This window comes from Hypomesus nipponensis, chromosome 17, assembly GCF_054491055.1.
Source record: "Hypomesus nipponensis isolate SF chromosome 17, ASM5449105v1, whole genome shotgun sequence".
Lineage (NCBI taxonomy): Eukaryota > Metazoa > Chordata > Actinopteri > Osmeriformes > Osmeridae > Hypomesus > Hypomesus nipponensis.
Window position 1 is genome coordinate 17,814,230 of NC_140377.1, and position 27,015 is coordinate 17,841,244.

Here is a 27,015-nt window from a genome sequence, read left to right on the forward strand (position 1 = left end):
AACAAAACACCAGCCCTGCAAAGCAGCCGTTGTATTTTGCGGTTTAGAATGAATTTGGGCATGATTATAAACAAAATAGATCACCATGCGTAGTAGTTTGTAGAATCATATTTTCTAAATGACAATGAGAACAAGGTTGTATGAAATTATGTGGTTTATCACACAGTCGCAAATCCTAATGGTTTGAAATGTGAGCATGCGTTTTGTACAACTGAGAGACTGGTTTATGCGCTGGCATCAGTAGAACCGCTGGCAATGCCAGAGAAGACAATAGACATTGAAATATATAGGGGGCTGGTGAGGGAGGGAAGGAAGAAACCGGATTTTTGTGGTGGTGGTTGGTGTGACCCCCCCCCCCCCCCTCTCTCTCTCTATACACCCTCCTCCCCTCTGTATCCTCCATCTCCCCCTCCTCCTCCCCTCCATTCCTCTCCCCCTCCGCGCTGGTCCTAGTCTCGAGGACTTGCTCGTGAAACGGGAGAAATAAACAGACCCTGAGCAGAGGAAAAAAAGACACAGGGAGTGATAGCGTAGGCTACGATAATTTAAGACATCTCCTCCCTCCCCTTCCCCTTCACAATCTCTCCATCTTCATCCCTCGTCTTTTCTTTAATGGATAGAAATTATCCTGGTACAGGATTCGGTGATTTGGGCGCTGGAACGGGATGGAGTTACGAGAGATCGGCGAAGGCAAGGTAAGCATTTGTACCCCTGCATGTGCACCCATACACTGGATGCATAAACATGCTTAGCTTGCTGTAACAATGCCCATGCCGATAGAGGCATTGCAATTCGTGCTCCCTCTATCGCTCTCACTGCATTCATATACATAGGTCTGCTCACTCAATTGTTTGGAAGTCTCAGGTACAGCCATTTGTATTGCATTAGCAAGGAAGGGGTGTCTTGAAAATGCAAGGAATGCGATTGAGAGTTAATGCGTGATACTGAAGGTAGACCGAGACAGAAAAGAGGGGGGAGTAGGGCGAAAAGAGGGGGATGGGTTTGAGTATACAGCTTGCTATCGAACGTATTATCAAAAATAAATAAAAATAGAAAAAGCCTGTCTGCTGAAAATAAATTATTAAATTTAAATAGCTGTTTAATGTTAATAGACTGAGCATTGCTTATAAATTATTCCATGTATAATATTTACAAAACAATGACGGGCGCTAATTCGCTAGCTACCTCCTACAAATCAAATACATTTGGTAATGTGATGGTTGAAAGCTAGCTACTGTCGGCAGCTTGCATGCTACTGTAAGTAGCTACTAGTCTAGCTCACTCACTGTTCAGAAATGCAATGGCTCTAGTGCTGCAAAGTCGAGTCGAAGTATGGTGCAGTGGTGGTTTTGTCGTCGTAGAACCGTTCAGCGTCTTCTATATCTAGCTATTACCCAATGAAATAAACTTGAACGACGGTTTTTGTATTTACTATACAAAACAGCCAACATGTAATAATAAATATAATCTTTGCATTATTCCTTACAAAACGCGTTCAAAATATGACTGCAACCCAGTAGCTAGACTAGTTATCATACTCGCTATCTTGACAGTATCGTTCCTAGTACTTGTAGTACAATTAATGGACTGCATAGTTGAATTAATAATTATCGAATGTAATTAATGGAATATCGTGGTTCCAACGACATCTAAATTACTTAATCAGGATGATTTAATATTAGGATCTACCTTGCAAGGTAGCTACAGTAGCACTACCCATATTAAGAATAAAAACATACTATGTTGTGTTGCTATGTTCAGTATGCATTTTCACTCAAACGTTAGCCAGCGAAACCATAATTGCAAGGTACACACTAGCAATGCTAGTGAGCCCGCTAGCTAACGTTAGCTAATCCAAAAGCAACAAACTGGGTACTATACTGCAGACATACACATTAAGCTAATGCCAATTCACTGAGAATCTCTAGCTAAACTAGCATGTTGGATGTGAATCGTCTTAAACGAATGTCATTCATTTTTTGACATTGACAGTTTCAGATTAGGGTTTAATTAAAGTCATAGCAAACCATGGCAGATAATGTTTGCTAATAGCAGGTACTGCCATATAGCTTGGTATAAATAGCTAGCTTAGCTGGCATAGCTACTAGTACTGTAGCTTAACCATGATGTGACAAGCAAGCTAGCAGAGAGGCTACTGTGTAAGGAGTATCGCAAGTGTCTTTCATTGGGCAGTGGCATCTTAACAAAACAACCAACATTGACAAAACATTTGTTACTTATTGTTAAAAACCCTGTTGCAAGTTAAAATAGCTGTTCATTATAATTCCCCAGTCTGTCGGTATAGAGGCCTACTTACAGTTGAAAGAAGGCGACCTGGCCACGCACATTACCAGTCGCCTTGACAACCAAATCAATCTTGGTAGACCATGCTAGCCTAGCCTAGCTACTTTGTTGCTTCAGCTTGATATTCACGTCCTTGACCAAGCATTGAGAAGGCAATGTTTTGCAAGGCAATCCATAATTAATTTGCATTTATTTCCATATTCCAAAGAAAAAGCCCAGAGTTGGTTTAATCAGGGTTTTGTGTTTTTATTATTATTGTTATATACATATTTACATAGAAGCTTCATTGAAATGTTCATTTGGATATGTCTCGTGGATACATGTGCTTTAACTGTTGAGTTGACAGTTAATAATAATAGGCCTTCTAGTAATGGAGTATCCATAATTAGGTGTGCTTGCTCTCAGCAAGGCTCCCTATTGTTATCTCACATATTATTATTTATTTCCTACCCTAACCTACCCTAACTTGTCAATCTTGCACCACACAGACGTCTCCTTGTATCTTTTTTTCTTACTCTATATAGACTACACGTTAAAACAAATGCATGTAATACAATGTATTGAAATGTTAATTCCTATAGAGCCTATAACGGTTTGTCTATTATTATTGTACAATGAAATTAATCAATAGGCGTATGTTTTGACTTTTGAGTTTTAAGTTAAATGTGCGCCAATTTGTAGATGACTCATACATCATCTCACAAACCCAATCATTTAACACAGAAAATGCATAGTATCCATATGTGTAAACATTTGCTACATTTTGCATAAGCGTGCTTGCCTCAAAGCATAAGTTCAAAAGAACATGCTTCCATGGTAAAATATAACATGTTTTCCATTTGTCAATTTGAAATAGCTAATTACTTTCGTCCAGCCTTTCCCCATCAGATATGCCCCTTCGTTGCCACATCCCCTATGTTGGAGTAGACCCAAACAAGCCGCCAGTTGTTTTATGGCTAAAGCCCAAAGTCAAGGGCATCTCCAAGCCCAGAAGCTTAGTGATGTGGTCCAGGTATCTTATTGCACCCCATGGCCCTGTGCCACACAATATATAATTTTTGCTGCTCAGCAGCCTATGTGCATTTGAATCAGATGTGGAAAAAACCTTTGGCACAAAATATTTGTGAAATCCAACACATGTTGAAATAACATTTGAATTTCATAAAATGTATAACAAATTCACTTATTCCAAGTGACCTGGGGTCAACTGTATCAAACTCTCTACATTCATCGGTAAAAGTATGCCTATGGAGAAAACTGGAAAACTATGTAGCCTACGCAACATTTTTCTCAGATTTATGAACACTGCATATGTGACCAATATCACACGTTTGTTTTCATCGGTCCAATCCCAATGTCCCCCCTAAACCATGAACCCTCACAGACTTAATTGACTTGACCTGTAAGTGACTTGAATGCAAGAGGCTGCAAGGGCTCAAAGTGCTTTTAATAAGAATGGGATGGTACTTTGTGGCACAATATGTATCGATATATATATATATATATATATATATATATATATATATATATATATATATTATAGAACTTTTACATTCGATTTGCTTGACTTTTGTTAGGCTTTCCAACACATCTAGAACGGTTTGTCAACCAGTCATCATTGTGGGCCAATAAATCGTCACAATCCCTAAACTCCCGCTCGCCTTCATCTACTATTGGCGATGTCCTCCAAAAGCTCTAAAGCATTCCGCACCAATAATATATGACAAATATACAGATAGGAAGGCCCTGCAGTGTGTGGTTGAGATGGCAGAGAAAATTATTGGATATAGTCTCCCAGCAATCGGTGACACATCAACAGATGCAGGACTGGGGCTACCATCAGGACTGGGGCTACCAGCATTATGAATGACTTTTCCCACTCTGCCAATAGACTATTTGTCCCTCTCCCCTCAGGCAGGAGGCTGCGCAGCATCAGAACCAGAACAACCAGGTTAAAGAACAGCTTCTTCCCAGAAGCTGTCAGACTTATTAACTCTGCCACACTCCAGAACAGACAAACTGAACTTTTGATCTAAAATTAACACTGAAATTGTTTTACTATGCTGCTAATTTCTCAGGTTCTTTTAGTATGTATCTATATGTGTGTATGATTGGTTAACTGTATCTATTGTATTTATTTATGATGAGCAGTTTAGTTAGTTATTTGTGAGTGGTTTTAACCGGACCTTAGTACCTAATTTCGTTCCAGCTCATGTACCATTTTTTTGGGAATGACAATAAATTATCCTTATCTAGATCACATTTGGAATAACTCATTTCTGGCCCAAATTCATACATTTTCTTTCTGGCTAAATAGGCTAAAGCAAGGTAATTGGCATAAGTTGTAGATAGCCTACAATTTTCTCCCTTTGTAGATCACGTAAAACTGTCATTTGTAATGCATGCACTTTCTCCCTGCTTTTTGGTCACAGTGTGTCGCCGTATCACATAAAAAAAATATGTACGCATGGGTTTTAAAGTGCGCAGAGGTACGCAGATTCTCACGTGTTTTTCATAAATCAGAAATTGTGTAGAAACACCCATACACATGTTTCTGCACCCATTTTCACGCATAAGCACCTTCTTACATTTGCCCCCTGGAGTTCTTTCTTTGACTGTGAAGGTGCACCGTCAAATAAATATCATAATAATAATACAGGAGTCTTCAATTTGTTTAGTTTTCCCTTTATTTATTTATTTAAGCAAGCAAGCGTAATTATATTTAGGTCTGGATATTAGGCTACCTTGGCTAGGGGTAATTTATCTTGCTGCATGATTAAGCTTCCACAAATGAATTTGTTGACATTTAGTTGTATCTCAAAATATTAAATATTTCTGTACATTTCAGAATTTAACAAGCTTCCGCCATCAGCAATTGCTTTATCAAGGAAGATAAATTAGACACTTCCAGCGACAGCCATTTCCAAACCATAAGCATAACTCCACCATGTTTTACATGTTCTTCATTTCAACATTCTGGTATAAATTACTCTTCACCTCATGTCTATCACATATCATTTCAGAACTCTACAGGATAATTTAGTTTTTTTGGTGCTAAACGTAACCCGGCCTTTTTGTTCCTAAGGTGCACTAGTAATTTGTATTGTGAAGGGCATGGTTTAAGATTCTGCCAGTGTATTCTTTCTTCTTATGATATATATGGACTCATGAAGGCCTACATCTGGTAGAGTTTTTGAGTAGTCTTCCTTGGCCGTCTCAATGGGTTGAGAAGGCTTTTGTACTGAAAAATCGAACTGTTGATTTGGGCCTTGCCATTGTTGCATGTTAATTTGGATTAGCACTGCTGTGTTTCTCAAACTGTCACTGCTCAACAACAGTCTGCAAAAGGAAAGCCGAGAATCAAGACCAGACATTGACAGCTTTCCTGCTCATTGTATCTACCAAAACACTTATTTTTTCTAACAAATGTCATCAATTTCTGCTTTAAAATATCTATATGATGTTTATCGAATGTCTAAATTCAAGTGCCTGCTTAAAAATAAAGTCCAGTTGTAAATAAACAGTGGTTGATTGTGAGAGTCCATCTAAATGAAAGATCAATTGACTCCACCCCCCTTCTCTTTCAATTGCTCGTTCACAGTCTTAAGGACTGAAGCTCACTTCACTGTGTGTTATGGGATTACTTAGTGGTAGTGTAGGAGAGGAGGGCGTTTTTATGGAGGAGGAAAAGAGATTAAGCTGGACAAGAAGCAAAGGTGGGGAACATGTAGTGAACAGAGAGGTTAGGTGCTCATTTGAAAATGCTGTGCTGTACAACATATGTGCTTTACTGGCAATTCTGACCAACAATCCTTTGCACGGTGGAATATGTCACATCAACTGAAAGACACAAATTACAAAGTTAAGTAACATTTGCAGAGCTTTTCTGGTTGCCTACTGACAATATGCATGTCTCTGGTCAGCCTCACGTTTTTTTGTATCTTCAAGGTAAAAATGTAGCAATCATTCTTTCAACAATGTACACAAATATTGTGCTACATTACTTTTACAGCACTGTGCAGAAGTCTTACTGTGCAGATGTCTTAGGCACCCAGGATTGCTTATATTAATACTCTTCAGTATTCGTGCAGCAGTATGAAAGTGCAATTATTGTGTTTAGTTGTCTCATTTCATTATTCCCTAAATAATTTGTACTTTACTTTTGCACAGTACTGTATAAGCAACAGCGTCAAAGTTCAAGGTACAATGTTATGATAAAGTAGTTGGTTATTTTGTATGCATCCTGCATGCAACAGTACGTATTTTGTAAGGGCAGCTGCAGTATACTAAAAGTAAAAGAAATTATGCAATTTGAGATGCAGGCCAGCCACAACTGTGTGTGTTTGAATGAAGTAAGGTGATCACTAAAATAAATCACCAGCTAAAGTCCATTTATACAGTTAATTCCCATGGCTATAGCACAACAAATATTTCCCCACCATGTACTGGAAACATACTCAAATATGAGGACACACGCTGTTTTTACATACACACCAATTACACATACACCCACGCACACACACAGTGGTGGCTGGTTTGAAGTCTGAGTCAGAGTGGCATATGCTAGCAGTGCTGTGGCTAAACTTAGCAGTGTCTGAAGAGGAGTCAGATACGCACTCAGCTCACCACACTTTTATCAATGAAAAAACTCCCGGTCTTGTCTTGTGGTTTTGTTGTCCGGCTATAACTGTCTGCTACTGCTGATGGAATGTGAACGACTAGAAAGCTTGCCTGTAGTTGGATAAGCAATGGGGGGGGGGGGGGGAGCATGCATTAGGAGGCAAGAAGATCGTATATTTGTGTGTCAGATATGTTGGGGTAGTTTTGTCACAATAGGCCTACCAACATTTTGACTTTAATACCAAGTTTAGTATCGCAATACTCGATACCGAAACTATAGGCCTACTTCAAACTGAAACGATACCGATTTCATATCGATACCTAAGAGATCACAAACAACAAAGAGACAGTCCATAAGGGTTGATCACATTTTTGAATTCAAAGTTTATTAACAGCCAAAACGACAATGATTCTACCAACAGGCCATTTCCACTTAAACTTAAGCAGCCCAACTTTTTTTGCCAGGGTCATTAGCCTATGTCAACTATAGGCAATTCTATGTTCGCAAAATGTACGATGCAAGTGTGTCTTCTTTAATCAGCCCTTCTGTCTAACATTATAGAGCCACTTCGAAATGCAGTCTACAGTAGCTAGCTCGTTGCGCTGCTATGCTAGTTGGCTAAACACCAAAATGAGACCCCCAAATAACTGTAGCTTAATAGTCGTTTTGGAACTAACATTTTTGTTTGCTTGTCATGCTATTTAAGAGGGAGGCACCGCAGACACATCAATGCTTTTCTTTAAATGTTAAACTTAAAAAACTTAAAAGGATAGGTCTAGGATATGAGGATTAATTACAGAAAATGTAATAAAAATGCGACATGCAGGACTATATTGTAGCTACTCTTCATAGCACTGTGTTTCTACGAGGAAATAATGTACTGTTAGTGTATATAGAGTGTATACATTATTAGTATATTTATTTAGCAGACGCTTCCAAGCAACTTCCAAGAGAGAGCTTTACAAAAGTGCATAGGTCACTGATCATAACATCGAGATATCCCCAAACATTGGGTAGCCAAACATGAAGCATACATTGTGAAAAAAAAAGTGCCAAAGGGAAGAACCATAAGAGCATGTAGTTTAATAAGTTACAATTAAACGACATAAACCTCAAAAAAGTGTACTTGTAGAAAAACAAGCAACAGTAAAAATATTTCACAGTGAGTACAATAATTTTAAATCAGTTACAGCTAACCAACAAGAGCAACAATTTTCTCTCTCTATATATGTATATAGAGAGGCAATCCATCACAATGGCATGGGTGACACAGGAACCAGTGCATTGTGTTTGTTGATATTTAATTGGCCACAGCCATAATTAATTGAAATTGGGGGCAGAAAACTGGGCAAGTGACCTCAGAGACATAGAATGTATTACGACAGTGTATTACCTCGGTTTATTATATAGTAATGGTATAATTAGATTTAATTGTAGAAAAAAGCTTCCGAGGAAATTGACTACATGAATGAAACTAGAGTGGGTACAATTTCTGTGGAAATTGTGTATGTTCTATCTCACCCCCAAACCTATTGTTTAAACTAATATCAAACCTGAAATCAGAATTGACCTATCAATTCTACGGAGCCCCTGAAGGGACCTGTGAAAAAAAAGACGCTATCTCGTTTGAAAAACAGTAGTATCACTCCAGCACAGTATCATAGACATACGTTTTCATATTTTGGAAAAACGTGGGTACTGTTGGTACCAATGTGTGTTAGCCTGAACACCACACCATGGACACAGGAGGATGGATATTTGATGAGTTGCCTCTATAAACTAACAGAAATATATATCGGATGCAACTGCACACCTTGGAGTCAAAATCTGGATATAGCTGACCCCCTTCCATATAGGCGCTTTTGAGCCATTTATCAAATAAATGAAAACATTTCTTCTTTCACTTTAATTTATTTCAGCCTGGTGTATGGGAGCTCCAGGTCGTCCCATCCAGACTCCGAGCTTCTCCATCGCCAGGCTTATGGCACACCCCACCCTCTGCAGGGCTATGCAACCAATCACCACCCAGGAAGTTCTGGACAGGGTGGAGCTTGGGGAGCGGCTGGGCGGAGCCTAGGTAAGGTCAACTACTCAAGGGGTTTGTGAAAAATATGGGGGGCTCCATCCTTTATAGCTTGTCAAAGAAGGTATTGATATTGTTGTTTGGTTCCATATGCTTGCCTAGAAGTCTACACCAGTGATCTTTTTTCTTTCTTTTTTTTCTCCATCACTGTTAGAAATGCTGATATATTTTACAAAATAAGAAATATATGATGATATTTACTACAAAATAGGTGTTTTTCTTGTCGTACTTATTGTCACCTTTGATTCAACCCAAGTCAAATAATGGTTGAAGTATAATAATTCAGTACAGGACTGCTATAACTGTGTTTGTGTGAGTGTCATTTACCTCATCCCTTGAATAATCAGTTCCTACTTAGATTGACTGTCCAGGTGGTTACGGTTGACTCTACTGGCACCTTCTCCCTCAGGACTGTCAGGACTGTTTGATGCAGGGCTACACCACGCCAGTGCTTCTGGCCCCGACCCGTCTGTCATGAACCTGATTTCTGCGCTGGAGTCCCGGACACCACAACCCCCCCCCTCGGCTTCTTCTCTCCTTTCTCAGTTCCGCACACCCTCCTGGCAAACTGGTGAGTGTGTGTATGTTCATTGGGATGTAGATGGGGGTTTTAATCGATCATTAATTGGTGTTGTTAACATTGTACTATGAAGTTACATTGCAAAAAATCCATTGATCTGTTTCATCATAGGAAGGACCAAACATAACACTTTACACATCCAGATCTTAAACAAATAAAGATTCAAATAAATTTGATCTTAAACAATTGCTAATTGACATTGCACATTAACAAATATCTGTAAATATATTTGGAATTTATTGCCACCTACTGTTTGTCATTCCCTTTCTGTTTCCCACAGCAATGCACACACCAAACCCAGCTGAACTTTTCATCTCTGGCGCCCTCCCTGGATCTGGCTCCTTTCCCTCCTCATCAGCGCTGTCTGCCTATCAGCACCCAGCCTCTTTCTCCGGACGCTCCTTCACCCCATCCCTCTCCCTACAGGACACACCCACTTTCAACCCTACCACCAACGGGCTCCTGTCCCCCCATGACCCCTTACTGCACATTAAGACATCCTCCCAGTCCAGCTTAGGCTTTGATCGGCTGCTCTCTTCGCAAAGTGTTGCATACAGAGGGACTCAGGACCCTACAGGGCCCCCACCACAGGCCCCGTCCAACCCTTCCGGTCGTCACCTGCCCCCTCCCCAGTTCAACTTGCTGTCCTCTCAGCTTCAAGACCAGTCATCTCAGCTGTACAATGCCTCTGTCTTTTCCTCTGCGCCGGCCCCGCCACCACAGCCCCCGCAGGAGAGGGCCGTCCCACGTCAGGACAGCGTCATCAAGCACTACCAGCGCTCCTCTCCAGCACAGTCACAGCTCTCCTCCTCGGCACCCCACCCCTTGCAGCACTACCTCAGCTGCGGGGCAACTGGTTACCAACAGATGGCACATCACAGGCATGGAGGAGTGTCTTGCAGTCCTCTGGGTGACCAGAGTCCGTCCTCAGATGCCAAATCCTCGTCCCGGCCTGAGCAGGTGTACCGTCCCATCATCCAGACCCCCTACACCTCCTCGGCCTCCTCCTCAGGATCCAAGGGGGCCAAAAGCTCAAGCTCCAGTAGCGGCTACTCCTCCTCAGGATCTGCGTCCTCTTCTTCCCGGACCCCCCACACCCCCCCCTCAGCATCCTCCACCTCTTCAACCTCTTCCAGCTCATCCTCAAACTCCAATCCCAACCCTGCCTCCAGCTCATCGTCTGCCCCTTCAAGACAACAGGCTCCTTCCCAGTCTGCACCGCCTCCCCCCCCCCACCACCGCCACCCCCTCCAGTGTCCTCCACCCCTGTCCAACAGCCCCCAACCAAGCCCTGTCTCTCTGTTTATGGCTCCCCTGTTGCTTCTGTCAAGTCCAATCCAGGCGTCCCTGGCCAGACTCCTCCCCAGCAGCAGCAGCAGCCTCAGCCACAGTCCTACTCCCCCAGCCAGGGCCCTCCCTCACACCTCACCCAGCCCTATGGAGGCTTCAGCTCTCCTCAGGCCCAGGACTTGAGCTCTGGAACGGGAGGCTCTGCAAAGGGTTATGGAGGCTTAGGGCCAGGGGCTCGCTCCTTCTCTGCTGAAGTAGTCTATGGGACAGACTCAGGGTACGGCTCATTGCCGGCCTCCCTCGGAGGAGGTGGCAGTCCCTCCCTGGTTTACGGGAGCCAAGGACACTCCCCAGCGATCCTGGGCTCTGGAGGAGCTGGAGGGTCAGCGGGAAGCGGCCCTGCTTCAGGGGTCAGCGGAGGTGCTGCAGGAGGGGGGGGTGCAGGATCGGCAGGTGCGGCTAGCAGTGTAGGGAGTGGGGGGGGAGGCTCCTATCACCTGCCTGACTCCAGCCCCTCCCCATCCAACAACTCTGCTATTATTCGACCTGGACTACACTCCCCCGCCCCGGCCCGCCCTGCCCAGTCTCCTGGGGGACCGGGCGGTAGCAAATTCCTCTCCTCTGTCCTTTCGCCTGGTTTCCTATCTTCGCCACAAGGATACCCCGATACTCGGGCTCCCCAGCAGCAAAGCTACCACCCCACGCCCCCCAAGCCTAAACCAGATTCTGACATGCTGGGAATGGAGCGCTCCCAAGACGAGGATGAAGACGATGACGATGATTTCCTGATTCAGCACTTGTTACACGCCCAGAGTTCTCCCCATCCCTCCCAGCACCACACGCAGCAGCCCCCTCAGCAGCAACCTCCCCAGGCCATGTCTCAGCCCAGAGACTCCGGCAAAGGGATGGCCTACGACATGAACAAGGCCTCTGAGGAGCGCTATCACCTTCAGAGTGTCATCCGCACTAATAGTGCCACCAACAGCACGGCACCTGTAACTGCAGGTGTGGGGGGCAGTGGTGGCGTGCTGGAGAGCCACCTGGAGTCAATGAAGAAGCAGCAGCAATCAAAGAACGAGCGGGTGCTGTCTAGCGTAGGTTCGGGTCGCGTGGGCGGCGACTCCCTCCAGCACACCCACATACACCAACATGACTCGCTGGGGTCAGTGGTACACTATGGACGGGGTGACCCCTACTCGCAACACCCACACATGCAACACCCCCATCACACCGTGCACCAACAGCATGCCCAGCATGGCCAGCACTCCCAACATACTCACCAACATGCCCACGCCCATGGTCACCCCCACATGGAGCTTAAGAAGCCCCCTGATCCATCAGAATTACCATACCTGCGCAAGACTCCCGACGGCCAGCAGCAGCCACGGCAGTCCCAGTCCTCCCTCTCAATGATGGACGCTTCCCCTGATCAACCCCAGCAGCCGCCTTCCGCACACATGCTCCAGTCTGTCCTGTCCCATACCACCCGCAACAAGATGGAGGCCCAGCAAGCTCCTCCTCAGCAGCAGCAGCACCCAATGAGTCAGCAAGCTCTGCTGGGGTCATCTCGAGGGACAGGGCCAGGCGGGGTTGACACCCACCCTCAGTCCCAGTCCTCTCAGCTGCAGCTTCAACTCCAGTCTCAGGCTTTGGAGGCCCACTATGGCCGGGGAGCCCAGCCGAGAGATCAAGCCAGCCAGAACTCCGTCTCCCCATTGGACATGCTGGAGCGCTCCCTATCACGGGCCAACAGTAGAGACAGTGGAGGTGCTTCGGAAAGAGGTGTCGGGGGAGGGGAAGGGGGTGGCAGCGATAGACACAGACAGCAGCAACATAGGCTGCCAGCCCATCACCATCCCCAACAAACGGCGTCAGAGCTTCATGACTTCCTCTCTGAGCCCGACTTGGGCCTTTCTGCTCCTTCTCACCTGCACCACCTCAACCCACACCATGCCCATCCCCACCCCCATGCCCACAACCAACAGCAAGCCCACCCTCACCACCAGCTCCCACATCCCCATGCCCACCCACACGCCCACCAGTTAACGCCCAATGTGGGGTCCCAACAGCAGCAGCAGCCGCAACAAAGGGACCAAGAAGCTCAGCTCTCACAATCCCAGTTGGAGCAGCTCAAAGATCACCAGTTTGACACAGTGAGCCCAGTGGGGAAAGGGGGCCAGAACCAAGCTCAACAGCAGCAGCAGAGGTTTGTGCCTCTCACCTCCATCTGTTTCCCTGATTCCCTCCTCCAGGACGAAGACCGATCCTTCTTCCCAGGCATGGAAGACATGTTCTGCTCCGATGAGTACAAGTCTAGCTGTGCGGGTGGTGTTGGGGCAGGCCACGGGGTGCAAGAGGGCATCCCTCAAGTCCGTGGGCAAGGGCAAGAGGGCCTGGAAGCAATCAAGGCAGGTGGTGGAGGAGGTGGTTATGACATGATGGGTCACCATAGCGACCAAGGGTATGGTCAGTACTGCCACGGTCTTTCAGAAGCTGGAAATGGGACCATGCACCTGGACTTGGACACTCTAAAGACCCACGAGCTACCCTCCACTGTAAACACCGAACAGCTTGGATTGATCCAGTCTCAAACCCCTGGCCTTGGTATGGGCGGTCCAACTGGAGTTTCTGCGGATGGCTCTGTCAACAAGATGATAGTAGGCCAGGGTGGAGGGGCAGGGGGGCTAACTTCTCCAATCTTCTGCTCATCCCGGCCCAAAAAACTGCTAAAGACCAGCTCTTTCCACCTTCTGAAGCAGCGGCGTGAACCGCAGCCCCAGGCCAAGAAGAACTATGCTCAGGAGTACGAGTTTGAGGATGATGAGGACAAGGCCAATGTACCGGCCGACATTCGCCTCAACAGTCGCCGCCTCCCTGACCTGCTTCCTGACCTGGTGTCTAGCTGCAGGAAGGGTGCTGCATCTGGCGTAGGTGGCCTCAGCCCATTGATGGGTGACATGGACTTCTGCCACAACACAGGATACGCCTCTTTAGGCCCCCCTCCGCAGCTTCTTCCCCACGACGGTCCCAAGAAAAGAGGCCGAAAACCAACCAAACCCAAACGCGAAGGTCCACCACGGCCACGGGGGCGACCTCGCATCCGTCCTCTCCCAGAGCCCTCTTACTGCAGGGGGCTGATGGGAGCAGTGGGCGGTGAAAGTCGTAGGGGTCGAGGGCGGGGCAGGGGTCGTGGCAGGAGAGATGAAGGGATGATGGAGATGCACCGAGACATGAACAAAGTACCAAACCTTCAGTACCAACAACAACATCAACAACAACAACATCATCATCAACATCAGCAGTTCCACCAACAGCAACACCTTCAACACCACCCACACCAACACCACCACCAACAAACGCATCACCAGCATCAGCAGCAACAGCAACACTCACACCTCCAACAGCAACATCTGCACCATCAACAACAACAGCAACAACAACAACCACAGCCCCAGCATCAAGAGCCCATTAGGCCTATAAAGGTAATTTCTTTCCTGAACCTGGATCAATTTGGAAAAACCATGCATAACTTTATTTGTGTGTATTTGTCCCTGTGGTTTTGCCTGCTATGTTTTTCACAATACAAATCTCAAAATTAAGTAGCTGTCAAGCGAGCTTACTGGATAATAGTGGGGTAGCTAATGACTCCAACAATGCAAAGCATGAAATAAAGATGGGTAAAGAATGGAGACAGGAGCTTCATTAATTGACAATTGAGCACCATTGACTCATGTTTACCCATCAAAACACTGTTTTGCTACTTATATCCGCCTCTACGTATCCTTACCCCTATCCCCCATAATCATTTCCTTACCTCTCTTACAGATAAAGCTTCCTATCCCCTCGATACCTCCTTCAGATTCCTTGTTGAGGACAGACTCCCTGTCCAGCACTGATCCGGTTTTGTCTGATGGTTCGGTGGGCTCCGCTCCGTCCCTTGGTTTGAGTCCTGGACCAACAGCTGGGATTGACATGAACAAAAGCGACATGAATCGGTCCCAGGAGAAGATCAAGCAGAAAGCCCAAGAGGTGAGATGCAATCGGGTATAATGTGGGATGTTATCAGACAACAGTAGGATTTGTTTATTTTCATTAGTGGTGGGCCGTCATCGGCGTTAACGTGCTACGTTAACGTGAAACTCTGATCGGGCGATAATCTATCGTTAATCTATTCTCAAAATTGGGTTAGGAGCTGGGTCTATACTACGCAAGCTATGATGACTTTCACCTTGATATTTTAGCGCGGATGTATACCTAGCCGAATTGCACTGTAGGGGGCGAGAACGAGTCTTCAAACCTGTGTGTATGCCTTGTGTATGAAATTATCACATCAAACGTGACAAGCTGACATGGATGCAGCTATGAAGCCGCCTGGTTTGCTTCAGGGAAAAAAAAAGTATTTTTAAGAAGCTTCCCAATGTAAATCTCGACAAGACTAAGGTTGTTTGCACCTTGTGCTATGCGGAATTAGTTTACATTAGGAGTTCTTCCAGTCTCAAATACCACCTAAACGCAAAGCATCCCTTAGCTAATGCGGAAGATGCCTGGCCAAGCACTGATGTAGCGCATGGGAAGAGTTGTCGTCAAACTACTATGTTGGAGTGCAACCGAGGCAAGCCCGTCAGCACAGCTCCATCAGCCAAGCTAACTAATCTAATAAACAGTTAATAAACACAAGTACATCTCATTGAACATAATTTTTTTTAATCACCAATTGTCATAGTAGACCAGCTTTCTCAAGCAGTTTGTTATGCATTTTGGAAACAGATGATGAGCCCCTGGTCTAATGCGCCACCTGGCTTGATAAACCCGTTCTCAAATACTTACTGTTAGTCATTATTTGGGTAGCACACAAATTCTGAATGCCTTCGGCGGAATTCAAATGAGCCATTTTAATCTAGATTAATCTATATTAACGCCAAGATTACAGTGAGATTAATCTAGATTAAAAATAAATAATCTATGCCCACCACAAATGTGTATATATATAAGGGACAGTGCACATTAATCAACGTTTTAAGTAAAAGTGCCTGTTTTGGCCAGCCGGCTACTTTTCAACCGCAGTCCCTGGGCAAGTTATTAAAAACAGTTACAATACAAATTGTCATTGAACAATGAACACACGCAGGGCAACATAGGACAAGCAAGACATAGCATACAGATAGAGAAACATAGAACAAAAACAACAAGACAAGATCCATAAAAGCAACAAAGTGTTTCCACACCTCACAAGATATAGACAACATGGAAAGCGACAATACACAGATAGGGACCTTGACCATGACCTTGACCTTTAGCCATGTCTTCCTTTATGTCCACGCACAACTTACATTGGCCGGGTTTCCCAGATTCTTTAAGAAGCTCTTAACGCTCAGAGCTTCTTAGGAGCGTTCTAAGAACGCTCTAGAACGCTCTTAGAACGCTCCTAAGAAGCTCTTAGCGTTAAGAGCTTCTTTATGAATCTGGGAAACCCGGCCATTGTTGTTTGAGGAAACAATGACTTCAGAGTCTATCTGACTAGTAGGAAATGTATTGTGTATACTCACAGTTGCTTACAGATTCTGCTGTAGGGATGTGTGGGAATTTTACATTAGTCTCTGCTTACAAATATAATGTTATTTATTTGTCTGGCAAATACAGTTAAAATGGTTCTTTACTGACTTTTGAATAATATATTGTCAAAGTCAATTTCATGTTAATTTCACAGTGGATTTTTTAGAAATGGCACCAAAGGTGTCCAAGAAAGGGGAGGGTCATCACAATGTTTTGTGTCATCTTCCTTGTCATCTGTCATCGTATCATCTTCCATGTCACAATATCCTATACTATATACACTTTGGAGGGAGCTCAAAGGTTATTTTTGAGGAAACACCTTTCCTAAAATCTTACCATTTATTGCCTAAAAGATACATTTGTTGTTTAATAGGAAGGACACTAAGTATAATATAATTTACAATAACAAAATATAATAATAATTATTATTATTATAATTATTAACAATTATTTTTCATTTAACTGGAAATCGAAGACATCAGTGAAATCTTGATGGTTGCTCCCTGACGTGTCTTATTGCTTTGTCTATCATGGAGGTATTGAGTGGTGCTCGAGACAGTCTTTTGTCTGAGGTAGATGTTCTGATTTCCATCTGTTTATGTCTCGTAGTTGGTTGCAGTAAAAGTAAGATGGCGGTAGGTAGTTGCCTCAGCAACAGAGAGAATGTGAATGCAGGAAAGTGCCCAGTGAAATGAGGTGTGGACTGTGAGTGCAATTTGCACAGGCTGAGGGGGCAAAGAGGAGAAAGGAAAAATGTCCCCTCCTCTTTTATATCTCCACACTCACCTCACTGTCTCTGTTATCTAATTGAATATGCTAAATGTAACAGGTGAGTTTAAATATCAAACCACTGCCTTTAATCAAGCCATTGCCCAAGCACTAAATACAAAACCAGTATTTCTAAATCAGTCCGAAACCATTTTTTATGCTCTCGGGGCTTTAATTGACCCTTTTGTAGCATGCAGGCCACAGGAATATGGTTCCAATATAGGTACATAAAAGTATGGTCTTGTGTCATGTGAACAGGGTAACCCCCTTTACCTTTTCCAGTTATAATTGAATTGAACTGGGCATATCTTGAAATGGACGATGCTTGTACTTTTTGTTGTCCACACCATCCAATCAGCATAGTTGTAGTTTACATGAAACAAAAAACTCACCCCCAAAAATGCAGTTTGTGTACAGCAGTCTTCCTTTGATGTTTCAACACAGATGACATGGGACAGAGACATTGAGGATCAGATCACACCAGAAGCCTGGGCCGCTATGCAGAAACTGTCCAGTTCAGTAAGTTTCCAGAATCCTACAACTCATCACAACCTGGCTCATAGTACCATTTATAATTCATAAGTCATATATTTGCAAGTCATAACTCAGAGGTGCCTTCAGTTTTGCTGCGAAAACCCATAGACTCTACCTCAATCTCAATTTCAGAGGTGTGCAAAAAGCTTATGAAACTAAGATATCTCTGAATAAAGATTTGCACTGGCAGTCACTAAAGATATATGTAGGGAGTTGGTGATATTTGTTCCAAAACCAACAAATATTAAGATCATGTACTGCACAGAAGATAAAACCTGTTAATGTTTTATTTTAAGGAGGGTGGGAGGAGGGTTTGTGTGTGCATGTTAGATGCCAATAGAGGGCGAAATTGAGACTTGAGCAGTGATTGACAGCCAGACCTTTCTGACTGACAAAAGAAGAGAAAGGGGGAAAGGAAAGAGAAGGCTGTTGCCAGGGTAGCTGTTGCCACGGTTACTCAATTATAGTTTGGTGCTCTTGGACTCCCCCTGCTGTTGGTTATAGTAAACGTCCTCAATTTAGGTCGACAGAAATGTTGCAACCCCCTCAAGAATAATTGTATGAAGATTGAAAAATCTGTTTGTTGATACTATGGCTATAATATTATTAGATTATGTTAAGTATTCAATGATTTGAGTACAAGCAAATGTTCCTTTTCCTGATTTTTTTTACTCTTATCTACTCTTCTGCTTTCTTCTCCTTTCCTATTGCATAATGCTACAGGCGGATGACAAAACAGAATTTAAGCCTGGCTTCATGGCCTCCTTCTTGGACTTTCTCAAGACAGGAAAGAAGCAGCCGGGAGGACCAGGGTCAGGCCTGCAGGGCCTGAGCCCAGTGGGAGAGGCTCAGTCTACCGACACCATCTCTTTGAAGGGTGGCATCCGCCCGCTATCCCCGCCTCCTCCGCCACCTCTGGCTCCACCACCAGCATTTGGGGAAGGGGAAGGAGAGGGGGGATTAGCCCTTGGCAACTGCCCCAGCCCTTGCAAGCGTCTGGATGAGGAACTGAAGAGGAACCTGGAGACACTGCCCTCTTTTTCTTCCGATGAGGAGGACTCTGTCAGCAAAAACCAGGACCTCCAGAAGAGCATCTCTTCGGCCATCTCTGCCCTTTACGACACGCCCCACTCTTTGGTCGCTGCCATTGCTGTGGCTCCGCCCCTGCGCACACCTTCCCCGTCCAGTCCACAAGTCCGGCCTGAGAGCCCATCCATGCCAGTCACCCCACCTGCACAGGCAAAGACTTATGTGGGCCATATGGAGGTTGAGGGAGACGAACGTACACACGCCCAGCTTCTCACCCACAACGACACACAGCCTCATATAGAGTCCCCAGAGCAGAATCAGCCGAAGGCCATGGATAGAGAAGAGAGGGAAGAGGAGGAGGAGGAGGAGGAAGAGATGGAGGATGAGCAGAGGGAAGAGGAGAGTGTAGAAAGGAGACTCATAGAGGAAGAGGACGAAGAAGAGCGAGACCACGACTTTGCGATGCTAGATGCTCCTAAAGTGGAAGGTGATCTACATTTTTGTGTGTGTCCATCTTTTTGGTCTTTCTCTCAAGCCTTCTTTCTTAATATTCTAATATTTGATTTACTCTCATCCATCCACAGACTCCCCATCTGGGCCTCCCCTTGGCCCGGCGCCACCCTCCCCTCCATCCCTTTCCCTCTCCCCGCCCACCTCTTCCTCTCCCTCCCCCCTCCCTCCCCCGCCACTGTCCCTACCCTCACCTCTTCCCCCACAGCACCATGAGGAAGAGGAGCAGGAACTCCAGGGAGCGTTGCACCCTCTACAGCTCCATCCTGACCGTGCTACCTCCTCCCCAACCCCCTTCAACCTCCCACCAGTCCTCCCCTCGCCATCCTCTCCACCTCTGCCTGCCCTCCCCCCTTCCTCCTCCACCACACCACCTCCATCCTCCTCCCCTCCTGACCAGGACCAGGACCCAGACATGGACCCAGAGACTGCCCAGCCCTCCTCCTCCTCCCCTTCTTCTTGCCCACCATCGCCCCCCACCCCGGAGGACGCACCTACCCCCCAGATCACCTCGCTTCATCTTGCTAAGAAGCAGGCGAACGCTGCCATCGCTGGTGAGAGCGAGGAGGAGGACAGCGAGAGTGGTGGGGAGGGCATCTTTCGGGAGAGGGATGAATTTGTGGTCCGGACTGAAGATATCGGCACACTCAAGGTGAGCAGCAGACTGCCTGGCGTATTGAGTGAAGCATGGTGCTTCTGGCTATAATGTGGTGGGCTTCATTTCAAGATTGTTATAGGTGATTCGTTCATATCTATACATTCACAGTTACCTTGAATTATTACCTTATATATAATAAATGTTTTTTTGGGAGTCACTGGTGTGGCGAAATATGAGGTGCACAACACCGTGGTTGAACACAAAAGCCTCGGAGAGCGTGATTTATTGGGAGAGCTCAGAGAGGGTAGCTAGCGATCAGACGTGGCGCTGCAGGACTCAGTTTGCGAACTGTCCGTGGTGCCTGGGCAGTTGGGTTTCTCTTCTATACAATCTACTTGTTAGAATACAATTTCTAGTTTGTCCTCTCACCAGTTCTCTTCATGGACCTCTGGCACACTGTTATAGGATGGCTGATCAGGGGTCATTGGGGTCATCTGTGCCTCATCCGCCTCTGCCCGATGTATCCTTGCGCTCCTGGGTCCTTGTACTTTCCGTTATAAGTGAGTGATTGTTCACTGGGGCAGCACAGAGACCACCCACGTCGCAGTCTCTCGCCCCCCAAATGATGTGCCACTCCAATGAGGACGCATCGGGATACTCTGGCATTTGTGTCCTTTGCCATGGCCTTCTACTCCAGGAGGGCATGGTCGGTGATTAGTAGGAAATTAAGTCCAAAGAGGTATCAACGCAACCGAGTGACCAACCATTTGATGGCCAGGGCCTCTCTTTCGACGGCCGTATATCGGCATTCTGTATGGGGTCCATTTCTTGTTGATGAAGACAACTGGGTGTTCTTCCTGTGAAGTTGCCCCCAATGCTTGCCGTGTTAAGTGAGTGATGGGGCTGCACAAAGACCACCCATGCCACACAGGGTTTGGTGAATTAGCTGTTACAGCAAATGAATTGTGTTTTAGCTGCTGTTCTGTCTAACTCTCACACACACATGCTGACAAACTACTTTGTGTGTATCCAGATGGCCTTACAGACAGGCCGGGAACCCCCCCCCATCTGGAGGGTCCAGAAGGCCCTGCTACAGAAGTTCAGCCCAGAGATCAAAGATGGACAGAGACAGTTTTGTGCCACTAGCAATGTGAGTCCACATTCTGTTTAAGACCACACTCTTGTTACTTCCCTTTAAGGCTGGTTATAGATCTTGTATTAAAAAAAACATTGTATTGGACAAAGAAAATTCTGATGCTCTTTATTATTTAGTTGAAAGTGACTTTTGTGTTTAAATGTGTTTAGGTGTTAAGTGGCTTTTTTTCTTGTCATTTCCCATCTAGTATCTGGGTTACTTTGGTGATGCAAAAATGCGGTACCAGCGCTTGTATGTGAAGTTCTTAGAGAATGTAAATAAAAAGGATTATGTTCGAGTCTGCTCAAGAAAGCCCTGGCACAGACCTGGTCTCACTTTGAGGTATGTCAGTCTCAATGGCCATACCCGTACAACCTAATAAGACCCATAACAGTTATACATTGTATGTATATATATTATGAATACACTTAAAAACATTGTGAAAGTTATATGGATATTGAGTTGCTTTTTTACTATTTGAAATATGAATGACTAATTGTATTTAATTTACGTAGCCAAATCACAACAATTGGATGTCAGGCTCTGATATAATGAACCTTTCAGCCAATCAAGAGTTACCTCTAAACTGTGACTGTTCTGATTGTCTCTTGACAGGCGCCAGTCCCTCCCTAAGCCAACAGCTCCTGCTCTCAGTCAGACTCCTCCCAGAGTGGAGAGAGATGACAGAGAGAAGGACAGACAGCGGGAGAGAGAGCAGAAGGATCAGAGAGAAAGAGACCGGGAGCAGAAGGAGAAAGAGAAGGAGCAGAAAGAGAAGGATAAGGAGCAGAAAGAGAGGGAGCTGAAAGAGAGGGAGCTGAAGGAACTGAGAGAAAGAGAGAGGGAGCAGAAAGAGAGGGAGCTGAAGGAACTGAGAGAAAGAGAGAGGGAGCTAAAGGAGAGAGAGCTGAAGGAGAAAGAGAAAAGGGACAAGGAAAAAGAGAAGGAGCAGAAAGAGAAGGAGCGGGAGCAGAAAGAGAGGGAGCTGAAGGAACTGAGAGAAAGAGAGAGGGAGCTAAAGGAGAGAGAGAGGGAGCAAAAAGAGAAAGAGCTAAAAGAAAAAGAAAGAAGGGAAAAGGAGAAAGAAAAGGAAAGGGAGCAGAAGGAGAAAGAGAGAAGGGAAAAGGAATTGAGGGAGAGGAGGGAACGGGAGAGAGAGAGGGAGTTAAGGGAAAGAGAAAAGAAGGAAAAGGAGAAAGAGAGGGAGATGAAGGAGAAAGAGAGGGAGCAGAAAGAGAGGGAGATGAAGGAGAAAGAGCGAAGGGAAAAAGAGCAGGAAAGAGAGTTGAAAGACAGAGAGAAGAGGGAAAGAGAGAAAGAGAGGGAGCTAAGGGAGAGAGAACGGAGGGAAAAAGAGAAGGAGAAAGAGCTGAAGGAGAGAGAAAGACGGGAAAGAGATAAAGAGAGGGAAAATAAGGAGAAAGAGAGAGAACTAAAGGAAAGAGAGCGCCGAGAAAGGGAGAAAGAGAAGGAGAGAGAAAAGGAGAAACAACGAGAAAGAGAGCGGGAAAAAGAACAGAGGGAAAGGGAGGAGAAAGAGAAGAAACATCAGGTGGAGAAGGTAGAGAGGAGATGTAGTGGACTGGAGCTAGGGAGAGAGCAGGAGAAAAGAGGGGGAGAGAAGAAAGTGGATCGTCCGTCTAGGGCAAGGCCTATGAAAATAAAAGCTGAACCACCGCCCAAGAAGAGGAAGAAGTGGTTGAAGGATATACCCTCCTCCTCGGAGTCCGACTCCTCCCCTGACCAACCCAGTGAGGATGAAGGTGTGGGACCCAGATATTGTAATGTATGTTTAATACATTTAATGGTAAAATATCAACATCGTGGTGATAAAACTCTCTCTGTCCTGCAGCCTCAGTGAGAGGTGGCATGAACAGCCGGGCCATGAGGGAGATGTTCAGGAGCTACGTGGAGATGCTAGTCAGCACTGCCCTGGACCCTGATATGATCCAGGCCCTGGAGGACACACACGGTCAGAGGAAGGAGGGAGAGGGCAGAGGGGAGGGACAGAAGGGCAAGATGGATACAGAGAACCATGGGCGTTTGTGACAAAGAGAGGGAAAGTGCTGTAGTGTGAGAGATACTTGTGGAATAGGGTAAAAGGGTCTTAATAAATGAATTATAAAATCTAAATGGGCAGTTTTCTGTTAGGCAAAGTGATGTATGTGTGCATGGCAACTTTTGTAAACGTTTAAAATTGATTTGAAGCTTTCAAAGAATACCTAAGAACACAAACTATACCTAAACCTTTTTATGATCAGTGTATTTGAGATAAGATGTTGTCCCAGCTAAAAAATGTACATTCCAGAACGTGACCACAATGTTATTTTAGTCTCCACAAAGTCATGGTTATGTACCTGTGGTGTCAACTGACAAGAGTAACGTCTCAAGTGTTTTCAGGAAATAGAAATGTGGGGGCATCGGAATATCCTAATGATGTTATTTAGTAACGTTATAAAAGTTGCCTGAACATACACACGATTAGACCCCTATTGGCACTGTAAGTAACGTTATGAGGATTATATATGCAGTACATGCGCTATTTGCACATAAGCCACATCATTGAAAAGGGGAATTTGTGGTTGAATGACAACGAGAGAGAAAATATGAACTGTGGGTGACGTTAGAGTTGATGTCAGTCTTGGGAATACAAGGAAGTGACGCAGACTTGTCCTCTTGTCTCCCCTTCCTTAGATGAACTGTACCTCCCGCCCATGAGGAAAATTGACAGCCTCCTCAACGAACAGAAGAGGAGACTGTTGAGGAGAGTCAACATGAGTGCTCAGCACCAGGTATGCTAGTACGCCCCTTCATTTTTCTACCGGCTTGTTCTAATCTGTTTGAATTATATTTGATTATTTTTATACTTGCTCCTTCTACTACTTTCCTCCAACAGTCTGTCCCTTCCATGTTCTGAAATCTTCAACAACAAAACACTATCTATCTTTCCCTGTAGGAGGTTCTACACATGTTTCCGAAAATGACGGCTGATACCTTGGACTCTGGAGCAGTTAAACTGCACCTTGGGGGTGAGGGCTACAACCGCAAAACTCTAAACCGGGTCAAGAGAAGCATGCCCAAGCAACAGGTACGAAGCAAATATGTGTGTTGTCCCAGCAAATAGCTAGTTCAACAGTGTTCACGTCCCTTTTTAAGTTTTCTGACTTCTGACACTAGGGTGGAAAATGCAAAGAAATTGAAGAGTTTATCAAACTACAGTTTGTGTTGTAACTTTATCCATCCATCCCTCTCTTTCTCTCAACATCAGGATCTAAAGCTTTCTACTGAGACGTGTCGAATCTACAGCCTTTACCATTCCCTCCACCACTACAAATACCACACCTTCCTGCACTGCAAGAAGGAGGTAAGACTATTGTGGATGAGCAGTGACCTTCCTTGAAGGTTACCCTATGTCTTCTACAGCCTCGCTATTCCTGTTCTACCTTTTCACACTATTGTAGTTTGGAAATACATTTTTCCCGAAAGTGTCTGTATCTACTCTTTTCAGTGTAATGTCTGTAACTGGCTAACTGATAGAGAAATTCACAGATAGAGAAATTCACATTGTGGTTTTAACACACATGTGATAATAGAATGTGATATTATGAAAAGCAAAAAATAAAGTAAAAAGCAACGGAAAGGTGCAGACAGATATGATGCACTGTAATAAAACTGGGTCAGATGGCTGAGCGGTTAGGGATTTGGGCTAGTAATCCAAAGGTTGCAGGTTCGATTCCCGGTGCAAAATTACGTTGTGTCCTTGGGCAAGGGACTTTACCTTACTTGCCTCGGGGAGAATGTCCCTGTATATACTGTAAGTCGCTCTGGATAAGGGTGTCTGCTAAATGACTAAATGTAAATGTAATAATAACAATAAACCTCTGGTGTGGTAGCATAATACCTATGCATACTAAGCCCCAATTCTCTTCTGTGATCTGACAGACGGACAGTATTGAGCAGGCGACCGAGGACCCTGGCCAAGAGGAGGTAGTTCAGCAATGTATGGCCAACCAGGGCTGGCTGGAAACCCTCTTCAACTCCTTCATAGAGCTGCTCACTCTGAGCACCAACACCTGAGCAGGAGGTCTCTAGCCAGGATTGAAAAGAAGACATAATAAACCATATTGGGAGACAAAAAGAGGTTGAAAGCGGAGAACACTGGACAATACAGAAAAAACGGACGTCCTAAACCCACTCAGTCCTCGCCCAGCGAGGAAACAACCGGTGTTTCTTTGTCTTTTCTTTTTTTTAAGAAGGATGGATTTTAACTTAAATTTGTGCTACAAACTCTTTTTAACACTTAGTTTATTCCCTTATAAAGTATCTCTTGGCTCAATGAGAGAAGACGAGCAGAGGAGGCAATGTGAAAATTGTGAATGTGTGAAGGGCTCTGTCCTGACCTGTGGAGGGCAGCAGGACTATGGTGAATCGGCTAGCACTACAGGAGAGACTACTCTTGTGACCTACATTCAAACATGCATACATACACACAATATATAAATATGTATTAATAATTATGATTTGTATTATTTATACAAGGACATTTTTAACATTATCGTCCCCAGATGGGATTGCAGTTATTGATTTAAATGATAATATTTGATTTGGGTATACATGAAATGGCCCAACCACAATCTTTTGCTATAACCCCCTTTGACAGCTGAAGGGGGAACAGTTGTGAAGAGCAGAGTTGAGTTGTACGAAACAAACAAGTGTATGATGTTCCTTATTTACCGTCTGCTTAAATTTGGAAAGTGTATTTAAAGTTAAGCAAACTTCTTTCTGTTGGTTCTTCAAAAGACAATAAGAAAGGATTTTATGCCAGAATAAAAATAAAGTAACTGCGCACTTTCTGAAAGCAAGTGTGTCAGTGTTGGAATTACGATTATAAAGCGTGTTTACTGTATGTCTTTTTTATCTGTTGTTAATTATGATAATTATAATTTGTTGAAACTCTTACAGAGCATTTTTGTTTGTAAATATTGTACAGCTTCTTCAGTCAAATCCCCATTTCCTCTTCTGTACATGAAACTTCCTGTATTTGACAACAACTAATAAAACTGCTAAAAAGTATGAAAATGACGTGAGTAACTGGTACCATGCAAGTTATTTAGCTTTCCCTACACCTTTAAAGAACAAACTAGAATTTAAATGTATTTCCTGAAAAGAACAGTTTGTATGATTGGATATTCTGAGACATTCAAATTGAATGATGATAAAATCAATTCAAGACCGTTATAAATAGTATGAGTTAATTTAGCTGTAACTTCAATAGTCTGCAAGAGGTGTTAAAATTAAAGGCCCCAGAAGAAAACAAAATAGGAAAGACATTGAAGAAGTCGACACTAATCCAATATATACAGGAATATTGAGAGAAAATAATTAAACAAATTAGACCAGTTTTGCAGACAATGGTATTTGGAGTCACATTGACACAGAGATGCTGACAAAACACATTAACAGTCAATGCTTTTTAAATTAAAAAAGTTGAGCAACTCCTATCCAACTCAGACATACATACCACAGAAAATAATAAATTAACTTTTAACATGGGAAATCACTATCCACTGTTATCTGGTGTATTGAGGTTCCTAACACAGTGATGAAACAGTTGATAAGAGCTTTTAAACATTAGTCAAGCAAAATACATTCCTCTCCCTTCTGCCCCCTGTAAAATGGTAACATAGCCTTGAACATAATCGGTGGTATTCACTCAAGGTTGAGACTAGACCAGCATGTGAAAGATAATGGACAAAATAAAAGATACGCTATGGTTGCCATGGTGAGAATAAAATAGTACATCTTGTGCCAATTTATTTAGCTGCAAAATTGTTTGTTGTTTTCCTACGGAGCCCCTAAAGGGATATGAAAAAAAAATGATTTACCAAATAATGTGGTTGTCTGAGAAGATACTTTCTGGTGCGCACGAGAAAGTTTCCGGTGCGCACAAGATACTTTCTGGTGCGCACAAGATACTTTCTGGTGCGCAGGAGAAAGTATCTTCTCAGAC

At 44.3% G+C, this 27,015-nt stretch overlaps 1 protein-coding gene across 1 annotated transcript; it reads left to right on the top strand.

The window, feature by feature from the left end:
* Positions 1-448: 448 nt before the first annotated feature.
* Positions 449-26,087, top strand: prr12b (proline rich 12b). Its single transcript, XM_084678306.1, is given in 17 exon segments — positions 449-695; positions 8,845-9,002; positions 9,418-9,579; positions 9,869-10,816; positions 10,819-14,360; positions 14,704-14,907; positions 17,644-17,718; positions 18,457-19,249; positions 19,347-19,924; positions 20,904-21,020; positions 21,214-21,347; positions 21,621-22,768; positions 22,858-22,977; positions 23,700-23,797; positions 23,962-24,093; positions 24,274-24,369; positions 24,948-26,087. Coding segments are annotated over 17 exon segments (8,523 nt in total). The 5' UTR covers positions 449-612; the 3' UTR covers positions 25,083-26,087.
* The last annotated feature ends 928 nt before the right edge of the window (positions 26,088-27,015 follow it).